We start from the raw sequence: 21,926 nt of genomic DNA, 5'->3' as shown, positions 1-21,926 counted from the left end.
ATCCATATTCATAGCAAACTCACTAAACTTGCCCTTGAAGATGTACAATTTTGCCTTTTTGATGGTGTTTGAACCTTCATGTATTTCCTTGAGTTTCTCCCATATCCCATGAGCACTTTCAAGTCCTTTGACTCGGTTAAATTTCCCAATATCAAGAGCACCATACAACACATTTACGGCTTGATCATTTAATAGCTCATTCTCCTCATCTTGCTTGCTCATGGTCTCCTTATCTAAGATCACATAACCTTCAATCACAATTTTCCATATTTTCCTTCCCATTGTCTTAAGATGAGCCTTCATCCTAATCTTCCAATAATCATAATTGTTTCCATCAAAGAATGGAAGTTTCTCCACATGATTATTTTCCTCTAGAGCCATTTGTCCTACTCCGGGATGGTTAAATCCCTATAAATTGGAGTCCACGGCTCTGATACCACTTGTAGGATCAAGGACACTGGCTAGAGGGGAGTGAATAGACGGTTTTAACTAAAAACAAAGCACTTAGGGAAAATTTAATTAGTACAATAAGAGAATTAAATTTTTAGCCTAAGTTGAGCTAAGTTGGGTTTGCAACCTAGGGTGATCAAGCAAAGCTAGAATCTAGGAATGTAAACTTGCACAAGAGTAGATGCGGTAAAGAATTGCAAGGTAAGAAACAATACTCAAGATGCAAGAATTTATCCCGTGGTGTCTTTGATTTGCCGGTCACCCCTAATCCACGTTGAGGTGGATTCAATGAACTCGATTGCTCCTCTACCAAGTCTTCACTTAGTCTTTGAGCCAATCGATCAAAGAACCTCTCCAAACCTCGGTTCCACTAAGATGCTCTTCACCGCTCCGGCGAGGCGAGCTCAACCTCTCACAAACTTGGCCATGGCACCTTCACAAACTCCTTTTAAGTGCTCGGTGGCACACACGATCTCCAAGCTGTCTAGGAGGCGGCAACCTCCAAGAGTAACAAGCCAATGACGCTTGCTTGGAATCCCACTAGTGCCTCAATGATCAACCTCTTTGATGCAATGCACTAAACACTCTCCAACTCACAAGCATGCGATCACTAAGCAATGGTGAGTGAGAGATGAGTGAATGAGAGCTTAAGGATGTTCTAATGTCTTTCTCAAGTGCTAAGAGAGCTCTTATGCAGCCAAGGGGTGTGTATATATAGCCTACCAACACAAACTAGCAGTTTGGAGGAGTTGGTGGGTTTTCTGCGACTCTGGCGGACAGTCTGCCAGCTATTGACGGACAGTCCGCTTGCTCCCCCAACGGTCAACTGTTGCAAAAACGGCGTGGTCTGAACTAGCCGTTACAGCCTAACCGGACAGTCCACCATACAGGGCCGGACAGTCTGGTTGGACGAAACCTTCTATCTCAGATGCTGGAGACAAACCGGACTGTCCGGTTGCTGACGGCGGACAGTCCGGTTGCTGACGACGCCTGAGGCAGAAGGTTTCGTCTGTCCGGTCTAACGAGTCGGACTGTCCGGTTCAGGCGTGAAGTGCAGGAATTCTCGTTATGTGTGCATCTTTTCTCTCATGTGCCATGTTTCTCAAGGTATGCAATTGAAAGACTCGATCATAAGGCACTTAGCAAATTTCCGAGCAAACGAACATCGACCCCTCTTAATAGTACGGCTATCTAGCCTAAAAGCCCGGTCGAGTTCTTCTCTACTCTTCTTTGGACCGGCAAAAATAAAATCCCTATGTTATACATTTGTCTTGAGTTGTCCATTTTGAGTCTCTTCTTAGATCGTTGCGCCATTTGCTTCTTTTTAACTATTCATCTATGGACCATCCTACACTCATAAATCTCAATGAAGCAGTTAGTCCACTTATAGTTGTCATTAATTACTAAAACACAATTTAGGGGCCTGGATGCTTTCACCCGCAACATCTGGCACTGGGGCGGAGAGGTGCAAAATGACGCCTCCAATGAGGGAGGAATGACGCCATTGAAGCTTTCCCCAGCACCTCGGCCAAGCCCCGGAGGAACGACAGCAGTCCTGACCGCGGCCAGCAAGAGTGGTGCAGGTGACCAAAGCGGGCGTCCCCGTCGTCACCTGGCGCCGCCACCACGTGTGCCGTAGCTGCCAGGCCACGTGCGCCTCCGCCGCGGCCGCCGTTGCAATGGCCGAGCCGAGCGCCTTTTTGCCGCACGCCACTGCCGCCGCGGCTGCCATGGCCGTGGGTGCTGCCGCCATTGCAGCCGACGAAGCGGCCGAGACGGGCGTCGCAGTGCCGCACGCCGCCGCCGTGGCCGCCTCTGAAGGAGGCCGCCGCAGCCAAGCCATGGGCCCACCCACCGCCGCCGAGGCCGAAGGCGGCCAACACCGGAACCAGCCCGGAACAACCGGTGGAGCGCGGGCCGACCCACCAGCATGCGGATCCGGCCTCCACAAGAGCAGATCTGGCCGCCGGCCATGTCTAGGGCGCAAGGAGGAAGGAAGGCCAGAGGGGATGAAAGAATGGAGAGAGAGATGGGGAATGAGGGAGAAGATGACGGCCCCGCCGCCGCCCTCCCCGCTGCTCGCCGGACTTCTAGCGGGCAGCTCCGACGGCGGCGGAGGCAGAGAGCGGCGGCGGGGTGGGGGTAGGACGGCGTGACGGGGGAGCCACCCGAGTCGCCCCGGAAGACGACGCGAGGGGTCTTTTTGGATGCGATGAAATAAGGGATGCCACTCCCCATGGTTCAATTTGGTTCGTCTAAATTTCAACTAGTTTAGCTAAGCCAAAGATTAGACCTCCCAGTCTTCTGGGGTTTTGCCCTAGGACCTGTGTGGGAGGAATTGCATCCACTTTTGATGTTGTAGAAACTATGATGGCATAGTTGTCCTATGTTTTCAAAGTCGAGTATTATCAAGTCTTCAAAGTTGTTTCTATAGTATATTGTATAAATTATAATGTTAGAAAGCTGCTTGTGTTCGAATTTTCACATTTGTAGTAGCTACCAGCTGCAGTGGAGGCTATGAAGGTGAACATATTGGCTGCGATATTGCATTGTTCTATCTGTTTGGTAAGCAAAAATTTGTGATTAGCTGTTGAGCTGTAACTATTGTAAGAATTTAGCTGTGTGCGGTTTCAAAAATCCTTTGTTTTCATTTTCTCGGATGCATATCTCTATGACACCCTTATCTATAAAGAGTTTATGACACCTTTATTATCAAGCATAAAGATCTAAAGAAACCTCATGTCTAGGAATTTATATAGCAGGCAAATATGGGCGAAAAGAATTTTCCATTCAGTCACCTTCCCAGATGCGCAAGCGGCTTTTGGTCCAAGAAAAACAATCGAACCCTCCAGCCTGACCGGCTGACCCCCACCCATCGACCCGACGCCGCGCCGCATCCCTCTTCTGCGCCCTTTCCTCTCTGTCGGCGGCGAAGAGGTTTTCTCCAATCCGGCGAGGGGAGAGGAGCTTGTCAGTGAATTCGGTCCCTCCAACCAGACGAGAAGATGCCGCGGATCCCTCTGATCAAGTTCCCCAAGCGGAATCTCAAAGCCCCATCTCCATCCACACCAGGTGCTCCCTCTTGTTTCCCCCAATCATCCTTCTCTTTCCTCGCAGGATTTCTCACGAACTTTCTAAATTTCCTCGATTTGTTGGGTTCTGTCTGCTTGTTGCAGCAGCATCGCAGCCCGCGGATCAGCACGCGACCCTCATGTCCCGCTTGGGTAAGCACGAGATCCCTTTGAGTACCCTGGAATGAGCATTGTTTGTGTGAATTCGTCTAGCTTCTTGATTTGAGTATTGATTTGTGGGTGGGCACACGCGTAGCTACATTTCTATTTCTGCACGAACTCATTGATCCGTGGGATTGATTGCATCGACTTTGTGGCATATGTTGTTACGGAGGAATGTGGAATTGTGGTTTTCGGGGCGGATATTTTGCTTTAGATTAGATAAACCAACTGGGAAGATATACTTTTTTTTGGTTTCTCGTCAATGTTAGGATTCTTTTTTGAGGGCTCCCTGTTAGGAATTTTGGGTAGGTGGAATTGGGACAAGAGGGGTGGCCTTGAGACGAACAGTACATTGTTCTGGTGTTAATACCATAAAGCTACATTGTGTTTTAGAGAAAGTTCTTAGTCGTGCGTTTGATTAAGAATTGAGCTATGTTTTTCAGATGTAGGATTACTGTTGGTTTGTTGATCTTTTTAAATATTTGCTTTATAACTCCAAACAGATATGTTTTGACCATTTGGGTACAATGGTTTTTAAGTTACCAAATGCTGAGATACGATATGATTGTGTTGTAAGCGTTGCCATTTGTTATCTTCACATTGTACTGAGCTTATGTATGGATCTATTAACTTGTTATGGCCTTGCTGTACCATTTTGTTCACTACATAGGATTGAATGCCTCCTCTTGCTTGCATTGGCCTTGCTATAACCCTGTTACAGGCCTTTGCTGAGTTATTGGATGCTTTCTTGAAATACTCAACAGTATGGAATCGTTGTGAGACTCGCCATAATTTTTGAGATAGTAATCGGGTCCCATTGATGGAGATTATTGTAGAGGACGTGCTTTGTCTCGGAATGCTGGTACTACTTTTACTTCCAGTTACCAACTGCCCTTGAAATTTCAAATTGTTAAAACCAAATCTGAACTAAGTTTGAAAAAATTTAGAGCAATCCTCCCCATCTAACACCTCCTTGGACCTGAGATTTTCCATAGGCCTCCAGCCAAGTTCGCTGCCTTTCTTACACAGCCATTAGTTGGCTGACTTACCTTTGTTTCCTTACTGTGTACACTTTCATCTGTCCCGAACTTGGCACCATAGGTCCTGTTTTGTTTTGCACCTAAAATTGCCACCTAATTTTGAAGCTATATAGTTTGGCATGCCAAAATTGTGGTCACCAAGTTGGTGGCTCCCCTTATTTTGGCTACCCAAATGAACTAGAAACCTTGAAGGGCCTGCAAAGTCAAAATTTGTTACCAAACCAAAAGGTGGCCAGAATTTGGCTTGGCAAACCTTAGGCACACTTGAGTAATATACTGAATGTTGCCTGGTACATTAACGACTCCCCACTTCGCACCCCCCCCCCCCACCCCCACCCCTGAGCAAATAGCGCTTCAATTGTTTCTAATGATAAAATTAATACCGAGTTATATGTGGATGTTTTGTACAGCTTCTGAATGTCATTTGAATAACATGCACTTGCCCTTGTGCAATATATGACCGTTAGAACAAATGACTTTACTTCCCCTGGTGGTTTTGGTATTCTCCCTGTTTACATCTGGAACTACTGTGAGTAGTTATTCGCTAGGGAATGACAACATTTTTGGTTTACTGAATGCTTAGTCCATCATCTTGTAATTCTGATGGAAAAGGGTATTCTTACCAATTTAAGTTTCTCTTTCAGGGGCTAAAGTAGAGGCACCATCTTCTGGAGAGATTAAAAATTACCGTTTCAGATCTGATGTGCCATCCCCACCTTCTCATACTGCTGTTGGAGGTCCAGCTTCACTCCTTCCTAAGCGTAAACCCCTGACTGAAGAAGAGATTGAGGCTATCATGGTATTTCCTTTGTTCACTGAAGCTGAAATACACTTGGAAATGCTGTATCTGTTCTTAGTATTTGTTGTATTGCATTTGCTGCAATTTGTTGGAATTTGATCCAAATCAATTACATAAATGACATCTTTGAAGCTATCATGGTATGCCCTTTGTTCACCGAAGCTGAAATATAAGTGGTCACTTGGCCAGTTGCTCACAGATACTGAAATAGACCATGGAGTTATTTCCTGTTTCAGTTTCATTCCTTTGATAATTGAGATATGTAGTTGGCTAACCACTTTGCATATTATACCTAAGAGCCAGAGAAGTTTTTAACTCTGTCAATTTGTCAAAATAAAGAAGCTATTAAAGTGCATTTGTCTCCATGCCAGTACCATACCATGAAATTTAACATTTTCTCTGCATCTGTAAAACCATTGATATGAGCTTAATTAGCGTTACGTGCAGTCATTTGTTGCAGCTTTAAAGCTTACCTGCCAATGAATACATAATCCACTAGATATAATTGCATAAATATTGAACGAATGCTATCACTGCCACTTCAAGGATTTTCGCTTCTTAAATCAGGTTTTGTCTTTTCCAGTTATGGACATGGTTCTTTTACCTACGTAGACTCCCAAAGTACTCTTGATTATATATTGATCTGTGCACATAGAAGTGGGATACATTTTGTATCTGCTACTGCAGTTTTTCAAAATCCACTGTGGCCGGACAGCCTGGCAAGGTGGGTTTGGCCTTTGGACCCACATGTCAATGAGAAAATGGATGGCATAAAAGTATTAACAACATTGATCATTGCCAAATCATTGATAGATAGCTAGGAAGTATGTTTGACCTCTAGAAAAGAGGCTTTTACCTTTGACATTCCTATACTGCACGAACCTAATTTAGGAGTTATAACATACTCAATACCACATTGATTAATGGTGAAACTAATTTTTTATTTTTCATTTGAATCAAAGTATTTTTATCTGCTGAACACAATACAGATTTGGATATAGTCCAACGCGATTGCATATTGAATGTTACCAGCTATACTAAATACAATTAAATTGAATGCCTACCCAATTCGTTTGGATGTGTATATTCTAGTAACTCCGTTATGTCAAATTAGTGAGATATAAATAACACTATATTTTCACGCATGGCGTGCTTAACCACTCTAATTTATTATTTTTTTTCACCGCAAAGAATATGAATGCGTGTCAGTTTCAAAACTTGTCCACTGGTTAGGTATACAGTATACTTTATGAACTCTTTTATACTCTTTAACATGGAAAATGCTTGTCTCCGTGCAGCTAGGTGGCTCCATCTGATATGGCCTCAAATGGATTGGAAATTTTAGGAGGCATCAATAAGATCATATACCCAAACTTGCCTTGACTGTAAGGGGTGTTATTCAAGCCATGTTGATATGGAATTTGTTTTTTTTTGTTTCTCTGTCTGGGAGTCAGCTGCTGTGTCATTCGTTTCTAATATTCTTCGGTCTTCACATGTGACTTGACCAAATCGTGAGCAGCCATGTTGATATGGAGTTCGGTTTTTGTTTCTCTGTCTGGAAGTCAGCTGTTGCGACATCAGGTCCTAATATTCTTCACATGTGACTGACCGAATCGTGGGCGTATTGAAGTTGGTTACCAAAAAAAGTGTTGACCATATGGGGCCATTTTGAAATCTACTTAATAAACTAGCTATTTAGCTTAGAATTTAACATCCCACTATTTTTTGACCACTTTCCAAAGTTTAGATATAAGAGCAACTCCAAGAGACTCTCTGTATCTTTCGAATAGAGATTTTGATGGAAAAATACTCTCCATCAGCTTCTCTAAGTAGTTATCTAAATGTAGCCATCCAGCATTAATGCTAGCCAAATATAGATAACGAAAATAATTTTCTAGAGTGTACATAAGATATAGAAAAATAAGATATAGAAAAACTGTTAGAGAGAGAAAATCTATTTTTATGCAGAAGGCTGTCAGAGTGAAATTTAGAAAGACTCTTGCTGTCAGAGTGAAATTTAGAAAGACTCTTGGAGATGCTCTAAGACTATTTATAGGATGAGAAATGGAAATTAATTTTATATTCCATCAAATTATGTTTCTATTCCGTAATTTATAGCACGAAATATAATACATCTACCTCGTATGGCTAACAATATTATATAAATATATTCCGTATATAATCATATTATATTAATAGATTTGTGTTAAAATTGTGATTATTAGAATGGAATTTAATTTCAAGGTTCCAAATGGAGCGCGAGTGATTTTGCTTGCGCACCTCTAATTGATTTCTCGACTATGTTCTGAATTCTCACCCCACCATAAGATCTGATGAGCGTTCTTACCGAACCATACCTTTCTCGTGCATGTTTGTAACTTGCCCACGAGGCCATAAGATCCGTCTGCTTTTGGCCAGGTCGTGCAGTTGGTTCGATTCCGTAATGGTGTCAGTACTCATTTAGTGGTGGTGAAAGGAATCGCGGTCAGACATGTTAGCAACTCAAATGATGTGCCATCTCAGCAGTTTAATTGGACCTCTACGTTGTACGAGTGTTTCATTTCTGTCAGTTTGCACGGAGTTGACCTGACCTGACATGACTTCAATTTCAAGTTCGGGTTACAAGTGCACCGAACATACGGGGCAGAGATTTACACGCGTTTCACACAAACGAGCTGCTTGATGTCCCAAAATCACGCATCAGCAGATGACTCCAGTGTCCAGTCCTGAAATACTGCACGTTGAAAACTCCGAAACCATCCCTCCCTTGGCCCCCTTTTCCTTTGGTCTTCCCCTCTGGGCCTCTTCTGGTTGCCGCATGGAACGGCAGTGCTGATCAGATCTGAACGCAGAATTGAATTATCCCAGTTGGACTGCGTGCTACCGTCTTCTTGTTTTCCTTCACGTGTTCGTCAGTTCTACCCGTTCCACAGTTTCCATCATTGACTCGCGCTTTTATGGATCTCCACGACACGGCTGCCTCTGCACCAATCGCATTCCATTCCGGCTCTCTAGAGCCTAGTGAGTACATATACTGTGAAGTTGCTGCTCTTCTGCGTCTTGATTCCAAATCCGTTCGGCTTCTGAACCTCAACTGGAGTAGTAGACCGTAGCAAAGAGAGCAGGGGACAGGACAAGAAGAAAAAGGAGAGCCATTTCCGGAGCAGAGGAGGCAGGCAACTGGGTCAGACAGGCCCGCGCGCCACGCCGTCCCGACGGCCATGGCCCAGCCCTTCTCCTCCTCCCACATCCCCTCCTCATCCTGCGTGCCTCGCCGCCCGCCCCCCTCGGCCTTCTCCCCGCCCACAAGGACGAGCGCCTCTCATGCTCCGGTGTACAGGCCGCGCCGCCGGGCCGTCGCCGCCGCGGCGTCCCTCCACCTCGGCCCGGGGGAGATCGCCGAGCTCGCGCGCAACAAGGTTGGTTGGTTTGCGCCTCTCATGCCGGCTGGTGCCCGGCCAAACGGATAATAGTCATCTCTTGTTCTTTTTTTTTCTTTTGTCCTGAGTCTTGGCTGGCTCGTTGGAAGGTTTTGATTGCGGCGACGGTGGCGAGCGCGATCGGGCAGCTGTCCAAGCCCTTCACCTCGGGCAAGAAGTGGGGCGCTGGCGGCGCCGGTTTTGACGCCAAGACCGCCTTCCGCTCCGGAGGGATGCCCTCCACCCACTCCGCGGTGAGAAGATCGGATTACCCCTCAGTCCCTTACCCAATACCTTTTGTTTCTCTGTTTCTGCGTCACTGGCAACTATATCCCTGCTGCACTGCATGTTTGGGGCTGGCGTGCTATGTTGTCACGCGGATAGCTTGTTTCACACCTTCAATGTGTGGTAATATGTTCTCATGAGTTTGCTCAATGGAACGATTGACTTCGGGTGGGTATGTTTCTAGAAATTAATTTGATCATTCAGTAGTTCTGAAATGCAACTTGTCCCCAATGGCTACAAAACTGAAATGAAACATATGCTGTGGTTTGTCAAAGAAGAGCTGATGCAAGGTCTTATCCCAAATTGCTGATCTTCATTTTATTGTATACTAATTCTGTCTTTAGCTTTACCTGTTTGATTTAAAGATGTCAACTCCCTTCGACATTGGCCCTTCTCTTGGTTCTGAGTTCTAACTATGTACCCTTTTCGCATCTTGTAGAGTGTTGTGGCTGTGGCTACTTCGCTTGGCCTAGAAAGGTTAGTTCTCAAACATTGGTGCTACCGAACTTAGCTTCAACATAGGCTCCATGTTTTTGTTTTTATTGATTGTTGATTTAGTGTGCAGGGGGTTTGCAGACTCTGTGTTTGGGATGTCACTGGTGTTTGCCGCAATTGTAATGTATGATGCTCAGGTATGCTGAATTGTTCAGAGCTCATTCAGTTTACCTTCACATCTTTCTGAACCGTCCAATCTTTTGAAACAACTGAATCAGAACAGTTAGGATTTTAACTATGTGAAAATAAATATGTGAATGTGATTGTAAGTTAGTTTTTCTCCTTAGTTGCCATATTTGCCCATATGTTCTGCATTCTTAGCAGCCACCATGTTGACTTGTTTGTTACCTCAATCTTGGTCGCTATCAGGCCTTCTTGTAGCTAATCTAGTATTCCCTCCTTTGGATATAGATTTGAATATTTGATTGATTCTTGTACTTATTGAAGAGAGTTTGAGATACAATTGAATTTATTATAAGTGCACCTTTTGTAATGTCTGATGTGTCTGGAAAATTTTAGTCTGGAGTTTATTAGTATCAGTCAGCTTGTGGATCGAAGCGTCCCAATTATGTGCATCATATATTTTTTTTCACAGTTTCCTCTCAAGATCATCATTGACATCGGATTTATAACACTCTAATGAGGATTTTTTTTGTACTCCACAAATTATTTTGTAGTGTCAATTTGCTAGAAAATAATTCAATGCATTGATGGCCTAGGCACAATGTTTCTTATGTCATAAAGCTGAAAAGTATCTGTTTCTCATTATGATTGCTATGTTCAGTAAACAGATTGGTTGGTGTCTTTCCTAATAGAAGCCAGGGGACTCCTTTTTTCTAAAAATAAGATGAAACACACAAACCTAGCATCACTATATTGTCATGCACGCTTGCACACATATATCTTATCTAATGTCATAAAGCTGAAAAGTATCTGTTTGTCATTATGATTGCTATGTTCAGTAAACAGATTGGTTGGTGTCTTTCCTAATGGAAGCCAGGGGACTGCTTTTTTCTATAAATAAGATGAAACACACAAACCTAGCATCGCTATATTCTCATGCTTGCTTGCACACATATATCTTCAGCTTGTGTATGGTGTTGGAGATGCACGCTTTAGAAATCAATATCTTATTATTGACAAACTTAGCTTGGCTACACTCTCTACCGACAAGCTTAGTCTTAAATTTGGTCATATTGTTGATGGATGACTTTACAAGGTTGTCCCTGTGACTTTTGACTTGCAAAACAGAATGATGTGGCAAAGCCATGAAACTATTGCAAAAATGATTTTCAAAACTAAAATATGATTATCAGTTTATCCTGCATTCTGAAGGATGAAGTCCCATAATTTGCAGCAGGAATATGAGACTTCTGTTTTCCATGTGAGATTTTTTGCTTTGTTCTGCCCTCTGGTACATATGTTACATGCTCTGTTTTCCTTCTCAATTTTCTGTAGAATCTATGCAAATGCAATCACAACACTTCGAGAAAGGCCTGTCTACTTTCATGCCTTCGTTTTACTACTAACTATCAGTTTTGACATTTACTATTCAAGCTTTATCTGGCTACGTATTTGAAATAGTTTAGTTAAAAAGTATTTTTGGGTTTGCCATCGGAGGTATTATAGAGACACAATATGTCTATATGCTTATATTTGTACACACTTGTGAAAAGAATATTCAGTCTGAATAGTAAAACCAAAGTTTATTGTGATTTGTGAGTGGGATTATATAACTATGTTTGTGTGGAATAGACAATGCACATGTGCAGTAAGCAGCATAATGCCCCGAGCATTAGCAAATAATGTATTTATTACCCAAAAATATCTCAGCTTGCACTGGAGTGTTGCACTGTGGAGAACTATGTCCCCTACCTGAAGTATGAACTTTAGGGATACATGTCTTGGCTGTGTCCTTTTCCTTGTTGCATTCTTTGTTCGTACGTTGACATCTGAGACCTGTGCTTGTTAGTACCTTGCCATATATTTTGGTAAAGATATTTTATTAATCTGGTGTGAGTCCTGGGCAAGTTAGTTTTATGAGATCACTACAGGTGGGTCTAAAATACTGTTTCATGTCCTGAATTGGTGCTTTTGAAAATAGTCAATTCATCTCTCTTTGATGAGGTGGAGGCTAAATATCTATAGGAATCACCACATATTGCTAGTAGCTGTTCTCACCATTATTGTATTTCATGTTAAATTTATCTAACCATGTGTTAGCTGTTCAGTTGTATACAAACTAACCAGATCAATCTGAAAATATAATACCTTGCTTTGGATTATAAACTTGGAATGTGATTTCCTCACATAATATTCATTGGTTGTTTCCGATAGGGAGTTAGAAGAGAGGTGGGCAAGCATGCAAGGGTTTTGAACAAGTTTTGGGTTCTTAGGGAAAAGGTACCTCAAGATTCAGAGGTGGACATGGCTCCTGAGTTTGTTTCGGTAACTGAGGAGGCGATTTCCTCGCCCCGTACAAATGCGAGCCCCTCCCTGAGGTGCAGTTCTAGGACTGAATCACCAAGGTTGAGCGGACTCCGGAGTTCAGAACCTGAGATAACTGAAGTGACAGAACTGAATTCGTCTTACATGGAGAAGGGTTACCTGTTGAGTGAATCTGTTGGCCACACAGAGCTCCAGGTCACAATGGGCGCCTTGTTAGGTTTTATTGTGAGCTTAGCCGTATATGCGACACTGTAACAGCGATCTTTATTACATTCTTAGTTAGTTACACATACAGATTATTGTTACCCAAAGTAACACAAGTGATTGATTATTCCCACGATTAAATCAGAAATACCTTTGCCACTTTCAAACTATGACCAAGTTGTATGATATGAGCTCTGTGCCTTCTTCTCTGACATTGATGTGTACATCGAACATTGCAGTAGGGAGCAGCTAGCCCTGCTTACTTTACGCGTTCCCTGTACACGAAATTGCAAACAAAATCCGTATGGTGGTACACAGGTTGGCATATGTTTTATCCTCTCCACGTAGGCACGAACTTCCATGCGCGTGGCTGGAACGATTAAGAATTAACTAGCCATGGCTGCACAGCTGCTGCAAGCTTTGGGATTGGGATGTGATGGCATGGGGGAAGAACCGTAACGCATCCGGCGTTGCCTCCTTTCTCTGGAATAAACGGTTCATTGGTCCCGGTAAACAAATGGTCTTGATGAAGCCTCCCAAGGAGGAAGACGGCCAGGGGGTAACATCTAAGGAAGACGGCCAAGGAGGAAAACAAATGGTCTTGGAGCACTGAAGTTATGTTATTAATGTAAATACTAATCTATGGAACGTTAATCCAAATTTCAAGTGCTCCAAGAAAATGGAAGATGTCTTTTTTTTGTATTTTCCCAAAGGTGGAGTTGCCGATTGCTATGTTTATCTTCTGTACTAAAGGATCAGCTAATTATGCAGCCAACCGGGCTTTGGTATTACCTGATTTCGGTACTTGGAAAACAAATGAGAGGTGAAACGGCATTTTTGTTTAGAACTTAACAAAGTTAACCGACTAAAAACATGGCAAAATTGTTTTTGGTGATCTCTCCCTCATGGTTATGTATATGACAACCAATATCTCTCGCCATGCTTTTCTCCAGCACCTGTATGTATTTTTTGGGTACATTCAAGATGCAGGCATATTCTACAAACACCACACTTAGCTTACACCACTCCAAACGCAAACACATGAATGTGCCAAGCCGACTTTTTTTTTCACACTTCCCGTCAAGCGTCAACCTTCTATACCTCAAAGCAGCATGAGACCAAGACAAAATTGTAGGTCTTCGTTGTTGCATTTCTTATAAATGGCTTCAAAACCACTCAAGTTTTCCGACTGAAGTCGACAACATTTTGTTGGTAGATTAAAGTGATGTAGCAGATATAGACATCAAATCATACATGAGCAGATAAGAAAAAGGGCGACAAAAGGAATGCAGATGGTACATGTTAGTGCTTTAATTTGGTGACCATGAGTAGGTATGTTCCTTATTAGTTTAACAACCCAAAGACCAATTCATGGAAAACTTGAAACAGGAATAACATTCCAAACAAGTAATTGAAGTTCTAGATTGACTGTGCCATTGTTTCATTCTTCTCAAAAGCACATAACGAGCAACCCCTAAGCCAAAATGAGAACATAAAAAAGATCCTCTTGACCAACCAGCTACAGTTTAGATGGCATTCGATGCGCGCATGGTCCAAACAGTTGCACCGTATATACATTTGAAAGCACTAAATTTAAACTCCACAACGAAATCGACCGAATTAAGCAGCCTAATCAATCAAAAACCTGATCTGCTCACTGCTAGCTGCAAGGCATGCAGCTAAACTTGAGGTCGCTCCATCTACTTGGAGAACCTGAGGAGATCGGCCGCCTCACCGCCAAGGTATTGCAGTGGAAGCCTCTGCAAGGACGACGAGCCACCGAGCTCCATGAGCTGCTGCTGATATGGCGCCATTGGGGGGGCAGAGGCCGTGGAGACCTTGCCCTGGAAGAGCTGATCAAGGTTCTGGTGCGAGGCGAGTAGCTTGTCCAGGATCGACCAATCTGTCGTGCCAGTAAAGCGGTCGACACCACCGCCACCACTATGGAGCATCCCGTCGCTGCCGTTCGATGTCAGCTTCATCAGGTTCTGCGAGCACTCTACATCGAGCGAGCTCATGGCAATGGGGACGCCAGGCTGGCTAGGGAGGAGGGTTTGCACGGGCTGGTCGGCGCTCATCAGCTGTGGGAGCTGCATGGAGGGGTCGAAGGAAGGGAACTGATGATCATATTGCATGAGGTGAGGGTTGTGCTTGTGGTCTGTCGGCAGGGCACCGGGGACCGGAACCGGGAAGGGCTGGAGCTCGTCATCGTCCAGTGCTGCCATCTCAGCCTGATTGAGGGCCCTCTGATAGTTCTTCTTCTTGAAAACCCTACACACCACCCATCCATCTTCCTGCAAATCAGATCGGGATTTGTGTCAGTTGACTCAGTTCACCACTTCACCTCACTAGTTAGCTAGGACGCCATGTTTCAGTAGAGCAGTACCGAGGCTAATTTGTGTTAAATCTTCCATGTAACAACTTTTTACACACATATATGGAGCTTGAATGAATGTCATTATTCCATGGGTTAAACTTAGAAGCGAATAAAATCCAAACACATGAGCTAAGCTAATCGTGGGCAAAGAAATCAAATAAAAAAAGCTTGCTAGGTCTTCATGCACAGCAGATGATGCTCCTCCGATCCCTTACCTGAATCTCAACGTTCTCTTCATCCAAGCGGTACTCGTGCATAATCCAGTCAGTCTTCTTGCCGTGGGGAGCCCTTCCGATGTAAAACACCAGGGTCTTCCTCAAGCCGATCCTCCTGGCGTTGCCGAGGAAGATGGCCTTGTCCCGCCCTGTCGCCTTCCAGAACCCTGCCATGGTGGCACGGTTCGTCCTCGTCCCCGTTGGATACTTCTTGTCCTTGTGGCTGAAGAAGTACCAGTCGTTCTGAGGCCCGGTGCCTATTCTGCACCTGTCTGCCATGCCCCACAGATATTTAAGATTCTTGTGAGTTACCTATCACTCTGGAAAATTTGGGTCTAGAAAGATCTGATCAAGATTGCTGCACATAAGTATGTTTGCACACAAAATGACATGTATTTTACCTTTGAGGTCCCAGGGCTCAAGCTTGTTAAGATCAATCTCCCTTATGACATCAAGATCTATGGGCTCATAAGCAACCTTCTTCCTCAGGTAGTAGTATAGTAGCTCCTCATCGGTCGGATGGAAGCGGAAGCCTGGTGGCACCGACAGTGGTCCACCGCTCGGATGCATTCTTCTTTGCAAAACCTAAGATCTGAGAAGCAAGGCATGTATGCAGCACACGAGAAACCATATTAGAGGCTTCATATTGCAGCATCCTTATATACTTTCCTGCTCATATATAGAGCTCTTAGAACAAAAGGAAGAGAACAAACCTTGGAAATATCCTTTGCCTGATTGCAGCTCAGATCCTTGAAGCAACTGAGTATGGAGACAAGCAAGAAAAACAAGAGGAAGGTGATGCTACAAGGAAAAAGGATGTATGGCTGGCTTATATGGAGTCGGGTGAGGTATAGTAGGGGATAGCAAGTCCAAGATGCTCACCAAAGACAAACCCTAGGTGTATAAAATGTATATAGCCTATGGCAGATGGGTTTGAGCTGTATATTAGTTTTGGATTGATTGATGGGAGCATTGACTATATCCTGATAGGTTCACAGTCTCACAGTAAGGAGTGTCCATGCATGTATATGGCTATATGCATGTATGTCTTGGCTGGTTCTGGAAGGACCAAATGAAAACAAGGGTGTGCTGTCCTTTGAACAGGGGACCTGCCCCAAAACTGGCCTCAGAAGAAGCAATCAGGTGTCTCCATCTACAACACCGTCATTATTGTGTCATTTTGCAAATTTGTCCTTGCGAGACATGATGAGGCTATTACTTTATCTGCAGCAGGTGTTGCCCAGCCCTTTAGTCTAGCTAGTTCCTTGGTAATATGTAATAACACATATAGGACATATATAGCAAGGGTGCATCTGTAAATATGCAGTGACTTAGTTGCCCTGGATTATAGTAGGCTTGCACGAGGGAGTCAAGGGGAACAAGGGAATTAAACCTCCAATTCCATCCTCCCCAAATCCCAATGTCTCTATTCCTCTTCTATTCCCTGCAAATCGCCATACATTATTCCATGATCCTTCAGACTACTTGAACAATCGTGTACGCTGTTTGACATATACTAACTGGCACTGATGATGGATTACTTTACTGGTCCCAATTAGGGATCTAAAGCTCTATCTAACCCTAGGTGAATATGAAATTACTGACTTTGCGTGTCATCTGATCTTAAACCTTAACTATAGGAGTAGATTATTGTCTACAAGAGATTCAGCACATCGGTAATAAGTAACCCAATAACAGTTACCATTACTGGTAACTTTTCCAGATGCATGCGTTATACAGAGAGTCAATCACAAACCTAACGCTTAAAATCAAAATGAAATACGATTAAGAATTACTGGTCATATAATTATGCTACGTACACAATATAATAATCAAACAAAGTATACAATAAAATGTAATTATAAAAGTAGTCAGTTTTTGGACAGCAATGGATTTTGTCTAAGCTATACTAGAGCAAGCAACTGGCCTGAAAACACATTGGGTTATTTGAAATGCTGCACTTTACTCAAGGTCACACCTCGGGAGGCAAGCAACGTAAAGACACGGCCATAGCGATCCGGGGATCGAAGACATGAAAACTTTCACGCACGCATGCGCCAAGATCGAGATCTGCCTTGTGTTCACGCGCAAAAACGTCCGCGTATGATCGCAAACCGTAGTGAGTGGTGTAAAACCGTGAAAAGGACTTGCCGCTGTTGAAGCAAACTCTATAACCATGCAAATTTCACTCGCTGGTATGAAAACTTAGACATAGATGAAAGATCAACTAGCTAGTTTCAATCGATTAGACAATCAGGTATAGTCATTGTCCATCTGACCAAACATGTTCGTGCTAATATCTCAATTAGTTAATTGGGTCTCCTATTGCAGGCTGAAGGGATCCTTACGCTATCTAGTGAGCTCTCCCCGATGCACCAAATGGCTCCAGCTACATGCATCTGGTCAACCAAAGACGTCGGCTAGCTAGCTGCGTAGTTCGCGTGGAAACAAGAATAACAAGTACTCTTACATGCCTTCTTATGTGTCCAGTGCGGGGATGCAATCTTTCCTATTTTTTTCTTTTTTTTTTGCTTAGGAAGATATTCCTGGAAAATTTTGGCCGAGTATCTTGGGATTTTAAATTTATTCTTGTTGACATTCGAATCCCAACAAAATTATAATAGAAAGCATAAAATATGATGATGTTCCTATTGAAGTAGATGAAAAAGGACACAATTGAGATGAAGGACGAAAAGAAAACAAATTCAGGGCCGGTTTAAAATCCTGAGACCTACCTTATACAACGTAACCACATGATCAATGCTAAAGCGTGTGTTCCCGGGCTATGCAAGTTCAAATCTGACAGATGAAGAGCAAACAATGCAAACATATTCCAGTGCTACACATTGTTTGAATTTAACAGATCGTGCATACTACTACAAAAAATATTTTTCACATACGGGTGGTAACCCATTTATAGACATTTAGCCACATCCTTGAGATCAATTTCTTCTACAGGTACAAATAGCAAGTTCTTAGGAGGGTGATGATATGAGCCGCCTGTGTAAAAGGTAGGGGTGGGAAAAAAGTTTTTAGTAGTGTCAAGAACACATAATCCTTCACTTAACCACCAGCTTCTCTATTCTCTCTTTGTACACTTTTCTTCATGCTTACAGACAAAAACACCACTTTGAACAACTGAGTGATTGTTTCACTGCTCAACTGCTCCATGAAGTTAATCACTAAGCTTTTGGATTCATCAAAACTAGAACCATTCAAGACTGCCTGGCATGGTCTCTGGAGTACTTGCACCTTTGTCATCAATCAAAAAAAAATAATCATCTTGAAATTGGATTTTGAAAAGGCTTTTGACAGAATAGAACACACAACCACGTTACAATTGATGAAAGTGAAAGGTTTTGGAAATATCTGGCTCAAATGGATGCAACAATTTTTGAGTCTAGCACCTCTTCTGTTCTGCTTAATGGCGTTCCATTGCAAAAGAGGAGTACGGCAGGGAGATCCTCTCTCTCCACTACTCTTTGTTTTGGCAGCAGACTTCTTGCAGACTCTGATCAACAAAGCCAAAGAACAAGGCCAACTGAGGCTGCCCATACCTTGTAAATCAGACAGGTTCTTCCTAGTCGTTCAATACGCAGATGATACGTTGATAATTATGGAAGGATGCACAAATCAGCTGCTGATTTTGAAAGACATTCTGAATGTTTTTTCTCAGGCAACGGGTCTCAAAGTGAATTACAATAAATCAATGATGGTCCAATTAATGTTCCTCAAGACAAACTGGACCTCCTGGTTGCAACTTTCAATTGCACAAAAGATTCTTTACCTTTCACATATCTAGGACTACCTCTAGGAACTACCAAACCAATAATTGAGGATTTCCTACCTCTGGTCACAAAGTGTGAGAGATGCCTACAAGCTACCTCGGTTTTGTTATCACAGGCTGGAAGGCTTCAAATGACAAATGCAGTCCTCACCTCGTTGCCAATGTATCACATGAGCACCTTTATGTTACCAAAAACAATTATTGAACAAATTGATAAGTACAGAAAGCACTGCTTATGGAGGGGATTTGATATCAATGCAAAAAGTCCTTCAAAGGCAGCATGGACAAATGGTCTGCCTACCAAAATCTTAGGGAGGGTTAGGTGTTCTTTACCTCAAAACCAAAAATGAAGCTCTTCTGCTGAAGAACCTGCATAAATTCTTCAATAAAGTTGACACACCTTGGGTGCATCTTGTCAGGGAAAAATATTACGGTAATGGCAAACTACCCAACCATATAAAGAGAGGTTCCTTCTGGTGGAGGGATAACCTTAAACTCCTAGACAGTTACAAAGGCTTTGCTATTGTCAAATACAAGATGGAGCCACCTGCTATCTCTGGATAGATTTATGGGGAGGCCAAGTTCAAAATCAGGCTTTACCAGAGCTCTTCTCCTTTGTTAAAAATAAGTTGTTGACAGTACAAAAGGCCAAAGCAGCTGATCCTTTTCACCAACTCTTCCATTTACCTCTCTCAGAAGAGGCTTTTGCCCAATTGAGGTTAATTACTGCAACATCTCTTAGACACCGAGCTGTCAGATGCAGGAACAGATTGGTGGAGTTACATTTGGGGGAATCCTCCATTCTCATCAAGCAAAGCCTTCAAGCATCTAATTGGTACTGCTCATGTTCACCCAAGTTTTCAGTGGCTCTGGAATTCTTGCTGTCAAAACAAGCATAAAGTTTTTTTCTGACTCCTACTGAAAGATCGTTTTAGTACAAGAAATATACTCAGAAGGAGAACTATGGTCCTGGATTCTTATGATTGTATACTCTGCATGGGAGGAATAGAGGAAACTTTGGAGCATCTCTTTTTGGAATACATTTGCCATCGTGTGCTGGGGATTCATTGGGCTCAATGTGGCACGTAACAACATCTTCTCAGCAATTGACAGCTTCAAGACACAGTTGGACACACCTTTTTTCATAACCATAATCATCTTACTCAGTTGGAGTATTTGGATTTCACGAAATGATCTTGTCTTCCAAGGTTTGCAGCCAACGATGGACAGTTGCCGGATTATCTTCAAAAAGGAACTCGCATTGCTTAGGCATCGAGTTAAAGCCAAGCATAAAGCCCTCTTAGAAGCATGGATAGACAATTTTGGCTAGTGGTTTTGATTTTCTATATTTCTTCCTTTGTTTCTTGATTCGGAGCTGTAAAACTCTTTTACTCTTTTTCTTAATATATAATATTAATCAGTAGGGGATTCTAATCCCCTCCAGTTGCTTAAAAAAAATTTGTTCTTCTTTGTAGCCACCCGTATAGAGAGGCTGAGAAAACGCTGCGCTCCTTGCTGCAAGGCAAGCCATTGATCGTGCAGTTAGGTGCCTCTTCCATTAGTGGATTTGTTTACCACAATAGCTATAACTTATAATGCAGGTCGGCCAAGGCAGCAGCTGGTGGTAGATCATGTAGGGGATCATTATTATAAATAGGATCATCTCATATAAACCAGTAAACCTTATCTCAGACAACTTTTGAGCCATCAAAAATTCAAAATTATAAGGTGAGTAAAATTAATCTGGGATAAATGTTGTCTCACATGGCTATTATCGGTTCTTGGTTGCAACAATCGGAAATGATAGATGCATTTCAAATAGTCTTTGATATTTGATTCTTGAGTCTAAGAAAAGATGAAAAAGATGACACTAGCCAAAATAGATTGGACGGCTGCTAGGTCACCCTTCCTCACTATATCTTCATCTATTATTATAACTAGGGGTGTAAATGGATCGGATACAGACTGATATCTTTGAACACTAATACAGATAGTTATTTCTTTTCTCGGATTCAGATCGGATATATGAATAGTATTAGACGTGTCCGATAAGATACAAATGGATATCGACATCATATAAATCTAACTTTGAGTATATGGACTAAGATACGAGTTGGACATTGAATATCCGGAACCGGATACGGATCTGAATTCAGATACGGATGGATAGCATCTATACTATCCTACCTCACTGTCATCTACTATCATCAATAGAACTTACCATTTTCTCCCTTTATTCTCCACTGCACCGTTAGCACATCAAACTTGCAACCTCTTGCTCCAGACTGAATGAATTAAATATTACTTACACTTAGTCTACACTCCCTTTAACCTTTTCTCATAGTTTTGAATCGGTTTTCTGTATTTAACATATTTAAGTGTGGTTGAGAGACAACCGGATGGTTTTCTCTAAACATCCGGCACAGGGAAGAATGGTCAAATTAAATGGCAGAGCAAATGTCCCATGTATACGAATATTATTTGTTTTATATCTTCCACATAACTAATTATACGTTCCTTTTAAACATTTTGCTTTCTAATTTTTGTTCGATTTCATGTATTTAACATACTTCCTTCTATTTATAAATTCATTTAGCAAATCTACACACTCTAAGATATAAGTAGTTAATTGCTCAAGAGTCATTTATTGTTTGGAAACATGGTTATTTCATCACTACAGTACTACACCACAGCACCAAAACATTGAACCAGTAGGGCTTGTATTTGGGTCGGAGTAAGAGTTTAAGAGTAGCTCTTCGATGGCTCTAAAAACAAATCGTGTTAAAGATAAAACCACCCAATATATGGTTTCTATAGTTCGTCTGATCGAGAGGCTTATTATGGCGCGGCCTGGTTGTTGGATACTGTAACTAATGTAATGAACAGAGAGTTTCCCTCTAAAGTTCCAGTGAACACGTTGCCGGATAACAGGCGAGAACAGGCGTAAAGACAAAAACTGTTCTTCTTTGGGTCATGCCAAGAATTCCTTTTCCCAGATTCTCTCCACCTACCCCATTCGTGTGGCCGATCAATCGCATCTTTCTTTTCCCTAGTTGCACAGACACGTGCATGCTCAACCCACGACGCATGCGCTAATATTAGGGGCCACACGCGCGGGTGCAATGCGACCCGTCGCACAAGGCCCATTTGTGGCACACCGTTGCCGCCGCCGCT

General features: G+C 42.7%; 3 protein-coding genes across 4 annotated transcripts; 2 read left to right on the top strand and 1 right to left on the bottom strand.

Annotated features, from left to right (window-relative positions):
* Positions 1-3,267: 3,267 nt before the first annotated feature.
* On the top strand, positions 3,268-7,074 carry LOC112888572. 2 transcript variants are annotated; one of them, XM_025954805.1, is made up of 4 exons: positions 3,268-3,522; positions 3,630-3,674; positions 5,368-5,522; positions 6,821-7,074. In XM_025954805.1, exons 1-4 carry the CDS (start codon positions 3,456-3,458, stop codon positions 6,836-6,838), a joined length of 285 nt encoding a protein of 94 aa, XP_025810590.1. In that variant the 5' UTR covers positions 3,268-3,455; the 3' UTR covers positions 6,839-7,074. The 2 variants fall into 2 exon arrangements, with proteins under 2 accessions (XP_025810590.1, XP_025810589.1); XM_025954804.1 differs by having other exon boundaries at positions 3,276-3,522; positions 3,627-3,674.
* A 1,437-nt stretch (positions 7,075-8,511) lies between these two features.
* Positions 8,512-12,543, top strand: LOC112890827. The gene is made up of 5 exons (XM_025957690.1): positions 8,512-8,941; positions 9,052-9,195; positions 9,666-9,703; positions 9,792-9,858; positions 12,059-12,543. Exons 1-5 carry the CDS (start codon positions 8,744-8,746, stop codon positions 12,422-12,424), a joined length of 813 nt encoding a protein of 270 aa, XP_025813475.1. The 5' UTR covers positions 8,512-8,743; the 3' UTR covers positions 12,425-12,543.
* A 1,238-nt stretch (positions 12,544-13,781) lies between these two features.
* On the bottom strand, positions 13,782-15,769 carry LOC112890185 (NAC domain-containing protein 76-like). The gene is made up of 4 exons (XM_025957064.1): positions 15,679-15,769; positions 15,367-15,557; positions 14,966-15,237; positions 13,782-14,667 (listed from the first exon to the last, which is right to left on the bottom strand). The coding sequence occupies exons 2-4, from the start codon at positions 15,533-15,535 to the stop codon at positions 14,074-14,076; spliced, it is 1,035 nt and encodes a 344-aa protein (XP_025812849.1). The 5' UTR covers positions 15,536-15,557; positions 15,679-15,769; the 3' UTR covers positions 13,782-14,073.
* Between the last annotated feature and the right edge of the window lie 6,157 nt (positions 15,770-21,926).

Source organism: Panicum hallii, chromosome 4 (assembly GCF_002211085.1).
Source record: "Panicum hallii strain FIL2 chromosome 4, PHallii_v3.1, whole genome shotgun sequence".
In the NCBI taxonomy this organism is placed as follows: domain Eukaryota; kingdom Viridiplantae; phylum Streptophyta; class Magnoliopsida; order Poales; family Poaceae; genus Panicum; species Panicum hallii.
Note: the sequence above shows the minus strand (reverse complement) of the source record. Positions and strands in the feature narration are given on the sequence as shown.